Here is a 13,983-nt window from a genome sequence, read left to right as displayed (position 1 = left end):
GGCTAATTTTTTGTATTTTTAGTATAGACGGGGTTTCACCGTGTTAGCCAGGATGGTCTCAATCTCCTGACCTTGTGATCTGCCCGCCTTGGCCTCCCAAAGTGCTGGGATTACAGGTGTGAGCCACCGCACCCGGCCGCAAATGTTCTTAAAAGGCACAACCACCACAAAGAACGTACTCTCTGCGGTACCTGGAATCTGGAAAGAACACTAATCAACACAAACTGTAAGTCACTCAAAATTGTTTATTCACAGGGACAGTGAAAAAGGCTCAGTTAAAGAGGACAAATGTGTCACAAAGTCCTTGCTTACAAACTCCTAGCTGAAGCTGCCTTGGGAAGAATCTGCTCCCTCAGCATGATGGGCAGTGCCAAGCGACTACACTGGCCAATGTCTCTTCTAGACGATGGCAGGCTGATGTTTCATCTTCTTCAGCAACTCCGAAGCATAACAGCCTTTAAGCTGTATGTTGCACATCCCTCTTGATCTCTGTGAACTTACTGAAAGATGTGACTCTAAACGCAAAATGAAGCCCACACCAATGATTATGTAAGTCAGACGCTGGCAGTCGGGACTATTTAACTGTTCCTAGTTAAGACCTCGATTACGTAAACCAAGATATGTTCTGATTTTCAAGCCATCCTAACCAAAATAATAATAATGATGAAAATGATGATAGCTGATTCCTTTAGGCCCCGGGGCTGCTAATTTTTAAAACTTCCTGCTATCTTCCCCTCCCTACCACCAATTTCTAGGGCTCTCTAGTTTGCTCCTATTTTTCACAGAATTGCCAGAGTTTGAAAACTAAGATCCCCATAAACATGGCTATCTTCACAGAACACCCCCAGATGAAGGAATATTGACTGTAATAAACATTGTACAGAACACCCAGATAAAGGAATATTGACTGAAATAAACATTGTAGGCTACACTCCAGTAGCTGGGGCAATGAATCCATATAACAGGAGCTACCAATTCAAGTCCCAAGTTTTCTTGCTGCAGCAGGTTGACCTTCAAGGGCTGCATCAGTCTTCAGAAACAGGAGCTGCCAGCCTCAAGCAGTTTGCTGCCTGGGAGGGAGGGTGGGCCACATTACCCAAAAGTTAAGGGTTGGACACCTTTCTCCTGTTCTTTGTGTAGCTGCTGAGCTCGATTTTTTAGCACCTCGGCCTTGGCCTCATCCTTATCAACACCATCTCCCAGCTTGTACATGCGACTGGCATTGGCACAGGCCCAGATATGACCCAGATCACAGGCTTTCATGGAGTATTTACATGCCAGGTCCATGTCCTTAGGAAAGCCTGGGGCACCCTGCAGGAACATGGCACTGAGGTTGAAGCAGCTGGAAGCATAGCCACCATCACAGGCCCTTGTGTAGTAGTCCCTGGCCTTCCCCAGGTCAGGCTGGCCATCCTCATTAACCTGTCCATCATGTGCCAGGAGGCCAACGTTGTGACATGCTGCTATAGACTTCTTTCCGGGCTTCTCACACGCCATCAAGAAGCACCTGGCGGCAGCTTTCAGGTCCTGGGCCAGACCACCTGAGAGGAAGGAAAGTACGAAAAAATAAACCCAAGCCAGGACATAACCTAAATGTCTCAGGCCAAAGTCAGCGAATAATTTTTTTTCTTTTTTTTTTTTGGAGAAAGGGTCTTGCTCTGTTACCCAGGCTGGAGTGCACTGGCATGATCACAGCTCACTGCAGCCTCAACCTCCCAGGCTAAAGCAATCTTCCCATCTCAGCCTCCCCAAGTAGCTGGGAATACAGGCACACACCACTATGCCCAGCGAATTTTTTAATTTTTTTGTAGAGACAGGATCTCACTATGTTGCCTAGGCTGGTCTTAAACTCTGGGACTCAAGCGATGGTCCCACCTTGGCCTTCCAAAGTGCTAGAATTACAAGCGTGAGCCACCACACCTGGCCAGCAACAATTCCTGAATAAAGTTTAAGACTGAGCATAGTGGCTCACATCTGTAATCCTAACACTTTGTGCAGGATGATTGCTTGAGGCCAGGAATTTGAGATCGACCTGGGCGACAGAGCAAGACCTTACCTCAAAAAGAAAAAAAACTGTCCATGCTATGAGCTCAGGCAGCATGAAAGGTAGCCTGCCATAGTGCACAGACCTCCTAGCTTTCTCAGCCATAGAATCTTTTGTTCAAATGATACCTTATGAGGAAACTCAGACAGGTCAAGGAGGTGAAAATTGGGAATGATAATAATATCTACCTCATGGGGTTACAGTGAGAACATGGCATATTACAGGCATTATAATTGTTCATTAATTTAAACATACAGTGGGCCCTCCATATCCATGGGTTCAACCAACCACACGTCAAAAATATTAGCGAAAAAACAACAATACAATTAAAAAATACAAAATATATAAAATAGAACAATTATTTACTCAGTATTTACATTGTATTAGATAGTCTAAGCCAAGATTGTCCAACCCACGAGCCTGGGATGGCTTTGAATGTGGCTTAACACAAATTCATAAACTTTCTTAAAACATTATGAAATTATTATTATTATTATTATTATTATTATTTTGAGATGAAGTCTTGCTCTGTCACCCAGGCTAGAGTGCAGTGGCATGATCTCAGCTTACTGCAACCTCTGCCTCCAGGGTTCAAGTGATTATCCTGCCTCAGCGTCCTGAGTAGCTGGGATTACAGGCGAGCCACCACGCTGGGCTAATTTTTGTGTTTTCAGTAGAGATGGGGTTTCACCATGTTGGTCAGGCTGGTCTCGAACTCCTGACCTTGTGATCCACCTGCCTCAGCCTCCCAAAATGCTGGGAAAAATCCTGGGATTACAGGCGTGAACCACTGCACCTGGCCTATGAGACTTTTTTTGTGATTTTTTTTTTTTTTTTAGCTCATCATCTATCGTTACTGTATTTTATATATGGTCCAATTCTTCTTACGGTATGGCCTAGGGAAGCAAAACGATTGAACACCCCTGTTCTAAGTAATTAATTTACAATACACAGGAGGCCAGGTGCGGTGGCTCTCGCCTGTAATCCCAGCACTTTGGGAGGCCAAGGTGGGCGGATCATCTGAGATCAGGAGGTTCAAGACCAGCCTGGCCAACATGGTGAAACCCCATCTCTACAAAAATACAAAAATTAGGCTGGGCGTGGTGGCTCACGCCTGAATTCCCAGCACTTTGGGAGGCCGAGGTGGGTGGATCACGAGGTCAGGAGTTTGAGACCAGCCTGGCCAACACGGTGAAACCCCGTCTCTACTAAAAATACAAAAAAATTAGCTGGGCATGGTGGGAGGGGCCTGTAATGCCAGCTACTCGGGAGGCTGAGGCAGAAGAATGGCATGAACCCCGGAGGCGGAGCTTGCAGTGAGTGGAGATCGTACCACTGCACTCCAGCCTGGACAACAGAGCATAACCCTGTCTCAAAAAAAAAAAAAAAAAAAAAAATTAGCTGGGCATGATGGTGGGTGCCTATAATCCCAGCTACTCGGGAGGCTGAGGCAGGAAAATTGCTTGAACCTAGGAGGCAGAGGTTGTAGTGAGCCGAGATCGTGCCACTGCACTCCAGCCTGTGCAACTGAGCAAGATTTCATCTCAAAACATACAAACAAACAAACAAAAAATAAAACAAAATACACAGAAGAATATGGGTAGGGTTATATGCAAATACTATGCCATTTTTATATAACAGATGTGAGCATCATCAGACTTCATTATCTGTGGCAGAATGGAATGAGGGTCCTGGAACGAATTTCCCAAATATACTGAGGGACAACTGTATACTGAATAGTTGCCAATTGCTGTGCTAGGTCCTGGGGAACAAATGACACTGTCCTGCTTTTGAGGCCTAATGAGACCTGTCTTATGGGCTAATGAGACAGACATGAAATAACCATACAGGCCAGGCACAGTGGCCAGTAATCCCAGCACTTTGAGAGGCCCAGGCAGGAGGACCTCAGGAGGCCAGGAGTTCAAGATCAGCCTGGGCAGCATAGTGAGACTCTGTCTCTATAAAAAAATTTAAAATTAGCCATGCATGGGGGCATGGGCCTGTAGTCCCAGCTGGAGAGGCTGAGGCAAGAGGACTGCTTGAGCCTGGAAGTTTTGCACTGCTGCACTCTAGCCTGAGCAAGAGTGCAAGACCTCACCTCTAAACAAATAAATAACAATACAAATAAATGTATGATTTTCGCTGGGCGTGGTGGCTCAGGCCTGTAATCTCAGCACTTTGGTAGGCCAAGGCAGGAGGATCACTTGCATCCAGGAGTTTGCAACTAGCCTGGGCAACATAGCCAGACCCCATCTCTACAAAATAATCAAAAACAGCTCAGCTACTCAGGAGGCTGAGGTGGGAGGATCGCTTGAGCCCAGGAGGTCAAGGCTGCCATGAGCTATGATTGAGCCACTGCACTCAGCCTCAGCAATGGAGTGAGACCCTGTCTCACCAAAAAAAAAAAAAAAAAAAAAAAAAAGATGATTTTAATTGTGAAAAGAGCATGGAGGAAAAGTACAGTGCAAGACAGGCAAGCAGGGACCAGATCATGCAGGGTCACATTAAGGACCCCTGAATTTAATCTTAAAAACAATGGGAAATCACTAACAAAGACTTTTTTTTTTTTTTTTTTTTTTGAGACGGAGTCTCACTCTGTAGCCCAGGCTGGAGTGCAGTGGCCGGATCTCAGCTCACTGCAAGCTCCGCCTCCCGGGTTCACGCCATTCTCTGGCCTCAGCCTCCCAGGTAGCTGGGACTACAGGCGCCCGCCACCTCGCCCGGCTAGTTTTTTTTTTTTTTTTTTTGTATTTCTTAGTAGAGACGGGGTTTCACCGTGTTAGCCAGGATGGTCTCGATCTCCTGACCTCGTGATCCACCCGTCTCGGCCTCCCAAAGTGCTGGGATTACAGGCTTGAGCCACCGCGAAGACTTTTAAGTAGAAGTGGTGGCAGGGCTCACTTTTTTTACTTGTTTGTATGTGTGTAAAACTTCAAATCCCCATGTACCATTACTCGATCTCAAAAAATATAAACATTTTAACATTATTCTTTTAAGTAACCATTCCAAATCCATCATCTAGTAATAACCATCATTATCATTAAGTGAACACCATTCCAGTCATCTTTGTAGCTTGTGTTCACATCAAATGCTGGCTGGTTGAATACATACTAGATAGAAGTGTTTGGAAAAATTGGATCGCAGATGCTATTTGTAAGTAAAGAATTTAACTTTGGCCGGGCGCGGTGGCTCAAGCCTGTAGTCCCAGCACTTTGGGAGGCCGAGACGGGCGGATCACGAGGTCAGGAGATCGAGACCATCCTGGCTAACACGGTGAAACCCCGTCTCTACTAAAAAAATACAAAAAACTAGCCGGGCGCGGTGGCAGGCGCCTGTAGTCCCAACTGCTCGGGAGGCTGAGGCAGGAGAATGGCGTAAACCCGGGAGGCGGAGCTTGCAGTGAGCTGAGATCCGGCCACTGAACTCCAGCCTGGGCGGTAGAGCGAGACTCCGTCTCAAAAAAAAAAAAAAAAAAAGAATTTAACTTTGATTTTACTTGAAGTTATCAGAAGAAAACCAAATTGAAGTGAAACTAAGGAAACTGCTGACCTACAAATTACTATTTCTAGCCCATAGTGAAATTTCCTAAATGAGCCACTAGGGCTATCGAGAGTTTAGAAAAAATATTAAAAGGTTAGAATCATTTTTATTTTCATTTATTTATTTAGAGACAGAGTCTTGCTCTGTGGCCCAGGCTGGAGTGCAGTGGAGCAATCTCAGCTCACTGCAGACTCCACCTCCTCGGCTCAAGTGAGTCACTGCACCTGGCCTAAAATTTAGTTTAAAAAATTAAAATAGGGCCGGGCACAGTGGCTCACACCTGTAACCCCAGCATTTTGGGAGGCCAAGGCGGGTGGATCATTTGAGGTTAGTTCAAGACCAGCCTGGCCAACATGGCGAAACTCCATCTCTACTAAAAATACAAAAATTAGCTGGGTGGTAGTGTCACAAACCCCTATATTCCCAGCTACTTGGAAGATTGAGGCAGGAGAATCGCTTGAGCCTGGCAGGCAGGGGTTGTGGTGAGCCGAGATCATGCCACTGCACTCCAGCCTGGGCGACAGAGTGGGACCCTGTCTCAAAAAAAAAAAAAAAAAAGACATCTTTGGCCAGGTGCAGTGGCTCACACCTGACCCTCGCACTTTGGGAGGCCAAGGTGCAAGGACTGCTTGAGGCCAGGAGTTTGAGACCAGCCTGGCAACATAGTGAGATCCTGTCTCTACAAAAAGTAAAAAATTAGCCAAGCATGGGGGCATGTGCCTTTAGTTCCAGCTACCGGGGAGGCTGAGGCAGGAGGATTGCTTGAGCCCAGGAGCTCAAGGCTGCAGTGAGTTATGATTTTATCACTGCACTTCAGTCTGAGAAACAGAACAAGACCCTGTCCAAAAAAAAAAAGCTGCCTGTCAAAGGTCCTATGTCCTATTGCTTATTTGTGTTGGGTTTTTTTGGGTTTTTTTTGTTTTTTTTGGTTTTTTTTGTGAGACGGAGTCTTGCTCTGTTGCTTAGGCTGGAGTGCAGTGGCATGATCTCGGCTCACTGCAACCTCTGCCTCCAGGGTTCAAGTGATTCTCCTGCCTCAGCCTCCTGAGTCGCTGGGATTACAGGTGTGTGCCACCACGCCCAGCTAATTTTTTTTTTTTGTATTTTTAGTAGAGATGGGGTTGCACCATGTTGGTGAGGCTGGTTTTGAACTCCTGACCTTGTGATCCACCTGCCTTGGCCTCCCAAAGTGTTGGGATCACAGGCGTGACCCACCGCGCCTGGCCTGTGGTGGTTTTAAATATGTCCATAAGTTCTTTAATATTCCTTCCTCTTCAAGAAGTGGAATTTAAGTCCTTTCCCTTAGTGGAGGCTACATCTAATAAATATGTGATAGAAATGAAAAGCGTGTGACTTCCAAAGATAGGTCATAGAAGACACTGTGGATTCTATCTTGTTCTCTCCTTTAAATTACTCACTCTGGGAGAAGCCAGACGCCATGTCATGAGGACACTCAAGCAGCCCATGGAGAGAACCATGTCATGATGATCTGAGCTCTCCCAATAACAGCTGGTAAGGAACAGAGGCCTCTGTTACCAGCCATCAGAGTGAGTCATCTTAGAACTGGAAACTCCCAACTTCAGTCAAGCCTTCCAATGACTACAGCCCTGGTTCCATGGCCAATGTCTGACTATAACCTCATGAGACACCCTGACGTACCCCACTAAACCACTCCCAAATTCTTGACCCACAGAAACTACTGAGGTGATCTGTTATTTAGCCATACATAATGTAAACACTATGCCAGTGATAACTATAATTAGAGTAGGAGAAAAGACAGAAGCAAGACAATTATAATTACTGACCCCTTACTCCATGCCAGGCACATGCTGATGCCTTTTTCTATACTATCCTATTTAATCCTCACGACCCTACAAAGCAAGTACTATTTCCCTCCAATTTACAGGTGATGTAACTTGAGTGCACAGAGTTGAAGTGATTGGCTCAAGATCTCACTATTTGCAAATAGCATTCCCTAAGGTTTACCTAACTTGAAAGGCTGTGTTCTTCCCCACATCGCTCTGCTGAACTCCTACCTCTCCATCTTCCTACAATGCACTTGCCCAATGCCTGCGAGACCCTTCTGCAAGAGCTCATCATGGGGCTCAGGTGTGAGGCCAGCACTGCCATCAGTGACAAGGACCCAAAAAGCAGACCCTCCTTACCCTTACCTTTTCCAGTCACATAGTAGGCCCCCAGTTTGTAGCAACTATCGCTGTGCTGGTTCTCTTCACAGTTAAACTTCAACACCTTGGCAGCCTCATCAAAATTCTTCTGGATCCCTTCCAAATAGTCCACCAGCCGATAGCAACCTGCGAAGAGAGGGCAAGGGCTGTTCTTCATGTCTGGGGCTGCTGCTTCACAGTGGGGGCTTGGGGTAGGGGGTGCCCAGGTGTGGCAGGCCAGGCTATGTCTTTTAAGACAGCCCATGTCCTCCTGAGATGTCGCAAGTTGACCTTACCACAAAGAATGTAGGTGGTGTTTAGTTATACCTACAAATGACACTGTCTCCCCATAGCCATGGACTGAGCAATGTATGGCCTGGGGAAACCTCAGTCCCTGCATTGGCTCCATCACTCACCAGCCCTTCTGCTCCCTGTCAGCCACGCCCAAATACCCACCGACTTCCATGATTGAAACTTTGCTAGTTTTGGAATCTCTCATGAAGTTCAATGGTAAAAACAATGAAAACCTAAAAGGCTCATAGACTAGTCTTTGTAGCAGCAAGAAAACGGTGCTGGGTCAGGCTTGGTAGCTCATATCTGTAATCCCAGTACTTAGGGAGGCTGAAGCAGGAGGATCACTTGAGGTCTGGAGTTCGAGACCAGCCTGGACAGGGTGAAACCCTGTCTCTACTAAAAATACAAAAAAATTATCCAGGAGTGGAAATATATTAAAAAATTAGCCAGGTGTGGTGGCACACACCTGTAATCCCAGCTACCTGGGAGGCTAAGGCAGGAGAATCACTTGAACCCAGGGGGCAGAGGTTGCAGTGAGTCAAGATCGTGCCACTGCACTCCAGCCTGGGTGACACAGCGAGACTGTCTTAAAAAAAAAAAAAAAGAAAAAGAAAAAGAAAAGGGTGCTGTGATGACTATACCTTACTCCTCAGCTAGGGTAGGAACATGAAAGCCAAAAAGAAAGAGTAGAGGTGGCCGCTTCTATGGAAACAGGCTCCATGTCTCCCAATCCCAGTAAACCTCTCTCCTTAATCTCTCTCCCCTCTTCTTAACCCCTGGTGACAACATGTATCTCTCATTCATTTTCACTCAACAAATATTTGAACATCTCTATGCATCTATGTACCAGACATGGTTCTAGATGCTGAAAATATACTCATTTGCCCTCCTAAAATTTACATTCTAGGGGAGGAAATACAGTAAGTAAATGAACAAAATTTATTCAAACAGTAATAAATGTTATGATTATAACAACTCAGAAACAGGAAGTGAAATACTGCATGTCCTCACTTATAAGTGAGAGCTAAATACTGTGTACACATGGACACAAAGAGTGTGGAATAATAGACACTGGAGATTGGGAAGGGTGAGAGGAAGAAATTACCTAACAGGTACAAGTACATTATTTGGGTGATGGTTATATTAAAAGCCCCGACTTCCCCAGCAATTTGGGAGGCCGAGGCGGGCAGATCACCTGAGGTCGGGAATTCTAGACCAGCCTGACATGGAGAAACCCTGTCTCTACTAAAAATACAAAAATATTAGCCGTGCATGCTGGTGCATGCCTATAATCCCAGCTACCTGGGAGGCTGAGGCAGAGAATCACTTCAACTCAGGAGGCGGAGATTGCGGTGAGCCGAGATGGGCCATTGCACTCCAGCCTGGGCAATAAGAGCGGAACACCGTCTCAAAAAAAAAAAAACAAGCCCAGACTACACAACCAGGCAATATATCCATGTAACAAAACTGCACTTGTACTCCTTAAATGTATACAAATAAATAAATAAATAAATAAATAAATGCTATGACTGAAATAAAACAGGATAACTGTTTGCTGTCAACTTTGGGTGAAGCTAACAAAGACTGGGCCACTGGGGAGGGGCTGTGACCTCAATAACAAGAAAGTACTAGCTATTTAAAGACAATGGAATGGGAGTGGGGCAGGGATTTGGAACAAATTTAAAAATTAAAAAAAAAAAAAATGAAATTAAAAGACAATAAAATGGGCAGGGGCACAAAGTCCTGGCACAACGAACAGTAAATACAAAGACCTGAAAGAGAGAATAAGTTTGGCACGAATAAGGTACAACATGGCTGAACCAAGGAGGAGGGTCAGGAAATGAAGAAGGAAGGTAGGGACGAGACCCCAGGCCTTGTGAAACATAGGATGCAGTTACGATTTTTTTCCAACTGAAACAGTAAACCACTGGAGGGTTTTAAGAAAATAAGTAATATGATTCAGGCCAGGTGTGGTGGCTCATGCCTGTAATCCCAGCATTTTGGGAGGCCAAGGAGGGTAGATCACTTGAGGTCAGGAGTTCAAGACCAGCCTGGCCAACATGGTGAAATCCTGTCTCTACTAAAAATACAAAAATTAGCCAGGCTTGATGGCGCACACTTGTAATTCCAGCTATTCGGGAGGCTGAGGCAGGAGAATCACTTGAACCCAGGAGGCTAAGGTTGCAGTGAGCTGATATCATGCCACTGCACTCAAGCCTGGGCAACAGAGCAAGACTCAGTCTCAGGGGAAAAAAAAAAAAAAAAAAGCCAGGTGTGGTGGCACATGCCTGTAATCCCAGCTACTTGGGAGGCTGGGGCAGAAGTGCTTGAACCTGGGAGGAAGAGGTTGCAGTGAGCCAAAATTGCGCCACTGCACTCCAGCCTGGGCAACAGAGTAAGACCCTGTCTCAAAAAACAACCAAAAAGTCACCAAAAACAACAACCCCACCCCCCAACAAAAACGTTACTCTGGTATACATGTTCATATATGCCTGGGTGATTATGCAGGAATTTAAGTATGTGAGGGCATATAATTGGGCATTGATAACAAATATGTTATTTTAAAATCTAATATTTAACATAACAAAATTAAAATTAAAATATCAGTTTATCTGTGAGTAGAAATGGATTCTAAGGGAGTAAAGTGCAAAGACAGGGACAGGTTAGAAGGCAACTTCAGTTATCCAGATAAGAGAGCCTGACATGCAAGGAAACTACTACACCAGTCGCTATGGTAACTACAGCCTCTTCTCAGGTCTCCTGAAGTGCTGCAGCCAGTCCTTTTGATATATCTACTCTTCCCGATTCCAATAACTTGCTTGTCTGACATGTTTTGCTCTCCACTGCCTACAGAGCAAAGTCTATATTCCTTACTCTGGCATTCAAGCCCCGACATACTGTGGCCCAGACTCCCGCTTCAAACGTACTACATCCTGACTTCAACCTTCCAAAAGATAGCACTTTCTTCTCCCACCCTCTCCTCCATTTAATCAACACTTGCCCAGCCCTCCAGACCTCCCTTCAAAGTCTTCCCTAACCACCCTGTTCCTTAGTGACCCCAATTCCTCTAAGTTCTTTCTACACTTAGGACATGGACCAGCTCTCAAAGAGCAACACCGGGTTCTTTTTTTGTTTTTGTTTTTGTTTTTTTTTTGAGACGTTATTTTGCTCTTGTTGCCCAGGCCGGAGTGCAATGCTGTGATCTCGGCTCACTGCAACCTCCGCCTCCCGGGTTCAAGCAGTTCTCCTGTCTCAGCCTACCCAGTAGCCAGGATTACAGGCACATGCCACCACATCTGGCTAATTATTATATTTTTAGTAGAGACAGAGTTTCATCATATTGGTCAGGCTGGTCTTGAACTCCTGACCTCAAGTGATCTGCCCACCTCGGCCTCCCAAAGTGCTGGGATTACAGGCATGAGCCACCGTGCTCGGCTCAACCCCAGGTTTTTTTTTTTTTTTTTTTGAGACGGAGTCTTGCTCTGTCGCCCAGGCTGGAGTGCAGTGGCCGGATCTCAGCTCACTGCAAGCTCTGCCTCCCGGGTTCACGCCATTCTCCTGCCTCAGCCTCTTGAGTAGCTGGGACTACAGGCACCGCCACCACGCCCGGCTAGTTTTTTTTATTTTTAGTAGAGACGGGGTTTCACAGTGTTAGCCAGGATGGTCTCGATCTCCTGACCTTGTGATCCACCGGTCTCGGCCTCCCAAAGTGCTGGGATTACAGGCGTGAGCCACCGCGCCCGGCCCCCAGGTTCTTTTTAAGCCATCATACTGCAGAGCAACTCTGTTTCATGACTATGTTATGATATGTATATGGTTACATTATGGTCTATGTTATGGATTAGCTTCAAGGAATAGCTATGTCATTTCTGCAAACTAAACTGCAAGCTATTAGAAGGTAGGGCCAGTGTCACTTTTTTCTTTCTTTTTTTTTTTTTTTTTTTTTAGTAGAGACAGGGTTTCACCATGTTGCCCAGGCTGGTCTTGAAATCCTGGCCTCATGCGATCCTCCTGCCTCACCTCAGCCTCCCAGAGAACTGGGATGACAGGCTTGTGCCACACCAGACCTTTATTTGAAAGAAAGAAAAAAAAAAAGCCTGGGCACAGTGGCTCACACCTGTAATCCCAGCACTTTGGGAGGCCAAGGAACATGGATTGCTTGAGGTCAGGAGTTTGAGACCAGCCTGGCTAACATGGTGAAACCCTGTCTCTACTAAAATACAAAAATTAGCTGGGCGTGGTGGTGGGAGCCTGTAATTCCAGCTACTCAGGCGGCTGAGGCAGGAGAATTGCTTTAACCTAGGAGGCAGAGGTTGCAGTGAGCTGAGATGGAGGCACTGTACTCCAACCTGGGTGACAGCGTGAGACTCAGTCTCGAAAAAACAAACAAAAAAAAAAACGGGAGGATCACTTGAGCCCAGGAGTTGCGACCAGCCTGGACAACGTAGTGAGATACTATCTCAAAAAAGAAAGAAAATATAAAAAATAAAAATAAAGCAGGAAGAAGAAAACCACCGAAAGCTATTGGCTGCTCTGGGTGGACCCCTCTGGTCATCACCATCCACCTATACTCTCAAGTCAATTCAGTGTTCACACAACACACGGGACACATTTGTGCTTCAGGGCCTCTTTGCCAGCTGTTACCTACGGTAAGATCTGCATGGTTCACTCCCTTACCTTCTTCAAGCCTTTATTCAATTGCCACTTTCTCAGTGATCTTCCCTGATCACTCAATTTAAAACTGCCCTTCTGCCCTCCTGATACCCTTCACCCAGTCCTTTTTCCACGGCACTTACTATTTTATTTATTTATTTATTTATTTATTTATTTATTTATTTATTTATTGAGACAGAGTCTCGCTCTGTCGCCCAGGCTGGAGTGCAGTGGCGCGATCTCCGCTCACTGCAAGCTCCACCTTCCGGGTTCACGCCATTCTCCTGCCTCAGCCTCCCGAGTAGCTGGGACTACAGGCGCCTGCCACCACGCCTGGCTAATTTTTTGTATTTTTAGTAGAGACAGGGTTTCACCGTGTTAGCCAGGATGGTCTCGTCTCCTGACCTCGTGATCCACCCGCCTCGGCCTCCCAAAGTGCTGGGATTACAGGCGTGAACCACCGCGCCCGGCAGGTACTTACTGCTTTCGAACACGATTTCATGAATTACCTGAGGCTTATTGCCCGACTCCCCGCACTAGCTTGGAAGCTCCACGAGGGCAGCGAATTTCATCTGTTCACCGATAGATCCCCAGTCCCTAATCCAAAAGCACGTCTCTTCCTACCCGCCCCGGCCTCCAGGCTCGGTCTTCCCGGGACACATCGCCCTTCCCAACACACGCAGTCACCGCGATCCACAGACCCCCGTCCCCCGCCAGCCACGTGATTCCTTCTCCAGCCTCTCAGAGGTCGCAGACCAGACCTCTCCCGGCACGCCTCTCCCCGACGCGTCGCCGGGCTGCGCTGGAGGCGCTCACCGTCCGGGTCCTTCTCGTGGTAGCAGTGGTAGTTGCACTCCACCTCCATGTTCTCCAAAAAGGACTTAACCTGCTCCTCATCCTGGAAGTCCACCAAGCCGGCCATGGTTTGCGCTGCCCAGAGACGGTCACGTGAGCCGGCGGAGGGGGCGGGGCGTGGGGCTGACGCAGCCCGCGGCACTCTCCCGGGATCCCCGGGCGAGCCAGGCGAGTCTGCCTTTCCCAGCAGCCCTCGCGCCGTTGGGCAGCCACGCTTCCAAGACTAACCGCCTTCCTGAAACTGGGAGCGGTCTCTCTGCAGCACCTTATCAATGCTCGCTTTGTAGCCTTAGTGGTTTTCCACCTCCAGTCATTTATCCATGTATAATCCCTCAGCGCCTACAGTGTGCCTCACCAGGTGCATTGTTCTAGGGTTATGACAGCTAGGAATGTAGTCCCTGCCTTCAAAGAACTTGGAGTTCAATTGGAAGA

General features: G+C 46.8%; 1 protein-coding gene across 1 annotated transcript; it reads right to left on the bottom strand.

The window, feature by feature from the left end:
- Window positions 1-225: 225 nt before the first annotated feature.
- On the bottom strand, window positions 226-13,665 carry LOC105495059 (cytochrome c oxidase assembly factor 7). Its single transcript, XM_011764224.2, has 3 exons — window positions 13,513-13,665; window positions 7,756-7,896; window positions 226-1,541 (listed from the first exon to the last, which is right to left on the bottom strand). The coding sequence occupies exons 1-3, from the start codon at window positions 13,616-13,618 to the stop codon at window positions 1,093-1,095; spliced, it is 696 nt and encodes a 231-aa protein (XP_011762526.1). The 5' UTR covers window positions 13,619-13,665; the 3' UTR covers window positions 226-1,092.
- Window positions 13,666-13,983: the final 318 nt, after the last annotated feature.

Source organism: Macaca nemestrina, chromosome 1 (assembly GCF_043159975.1).
Source record: "Macaca nemestrina isolate mMacNem1 chromosome 1, mMacNem.hap1, whole genome shotgun sequence".
NCBI classification, from domain to species: domain Eukaryota; kingdom Metazoa; phylum Chordata; class Mammalia; order Primates; family Cercopithecidae; genus Macaca; species Macaca nemestrina.
The sequence above is the reverse complement of the archived record's forward strand: the minus strand, read 5'-3'. Positions and strand labels throughout refer to the sequence as shown.

Bases quoted from the DNA above. Each gene is read 5' to 3' on its own strand.
- LOC105495059 (XM_011764224.2), bottom strand. From the start codon at position 13,618: ATGGCCGGCTTGGTGGACTTCCAGGATGAGGAGCAGGTTAAGTCCTTT. The intron at 7,897-13,512 runs GTGAGCGCCTCC...CTCTCTTCGCAG, and splicing joins CCACGAGAAGGACCCGGACG to GTTGCTATCGGCTGGTGGAC. The intron at 1,542-7,755 runs GTAAGGGTAAGG...CCTTCCTCTCAG, and splicing joins CTACTATGTGACTGGAAAAG to GTGGTCTGGCCCAGGACCTG.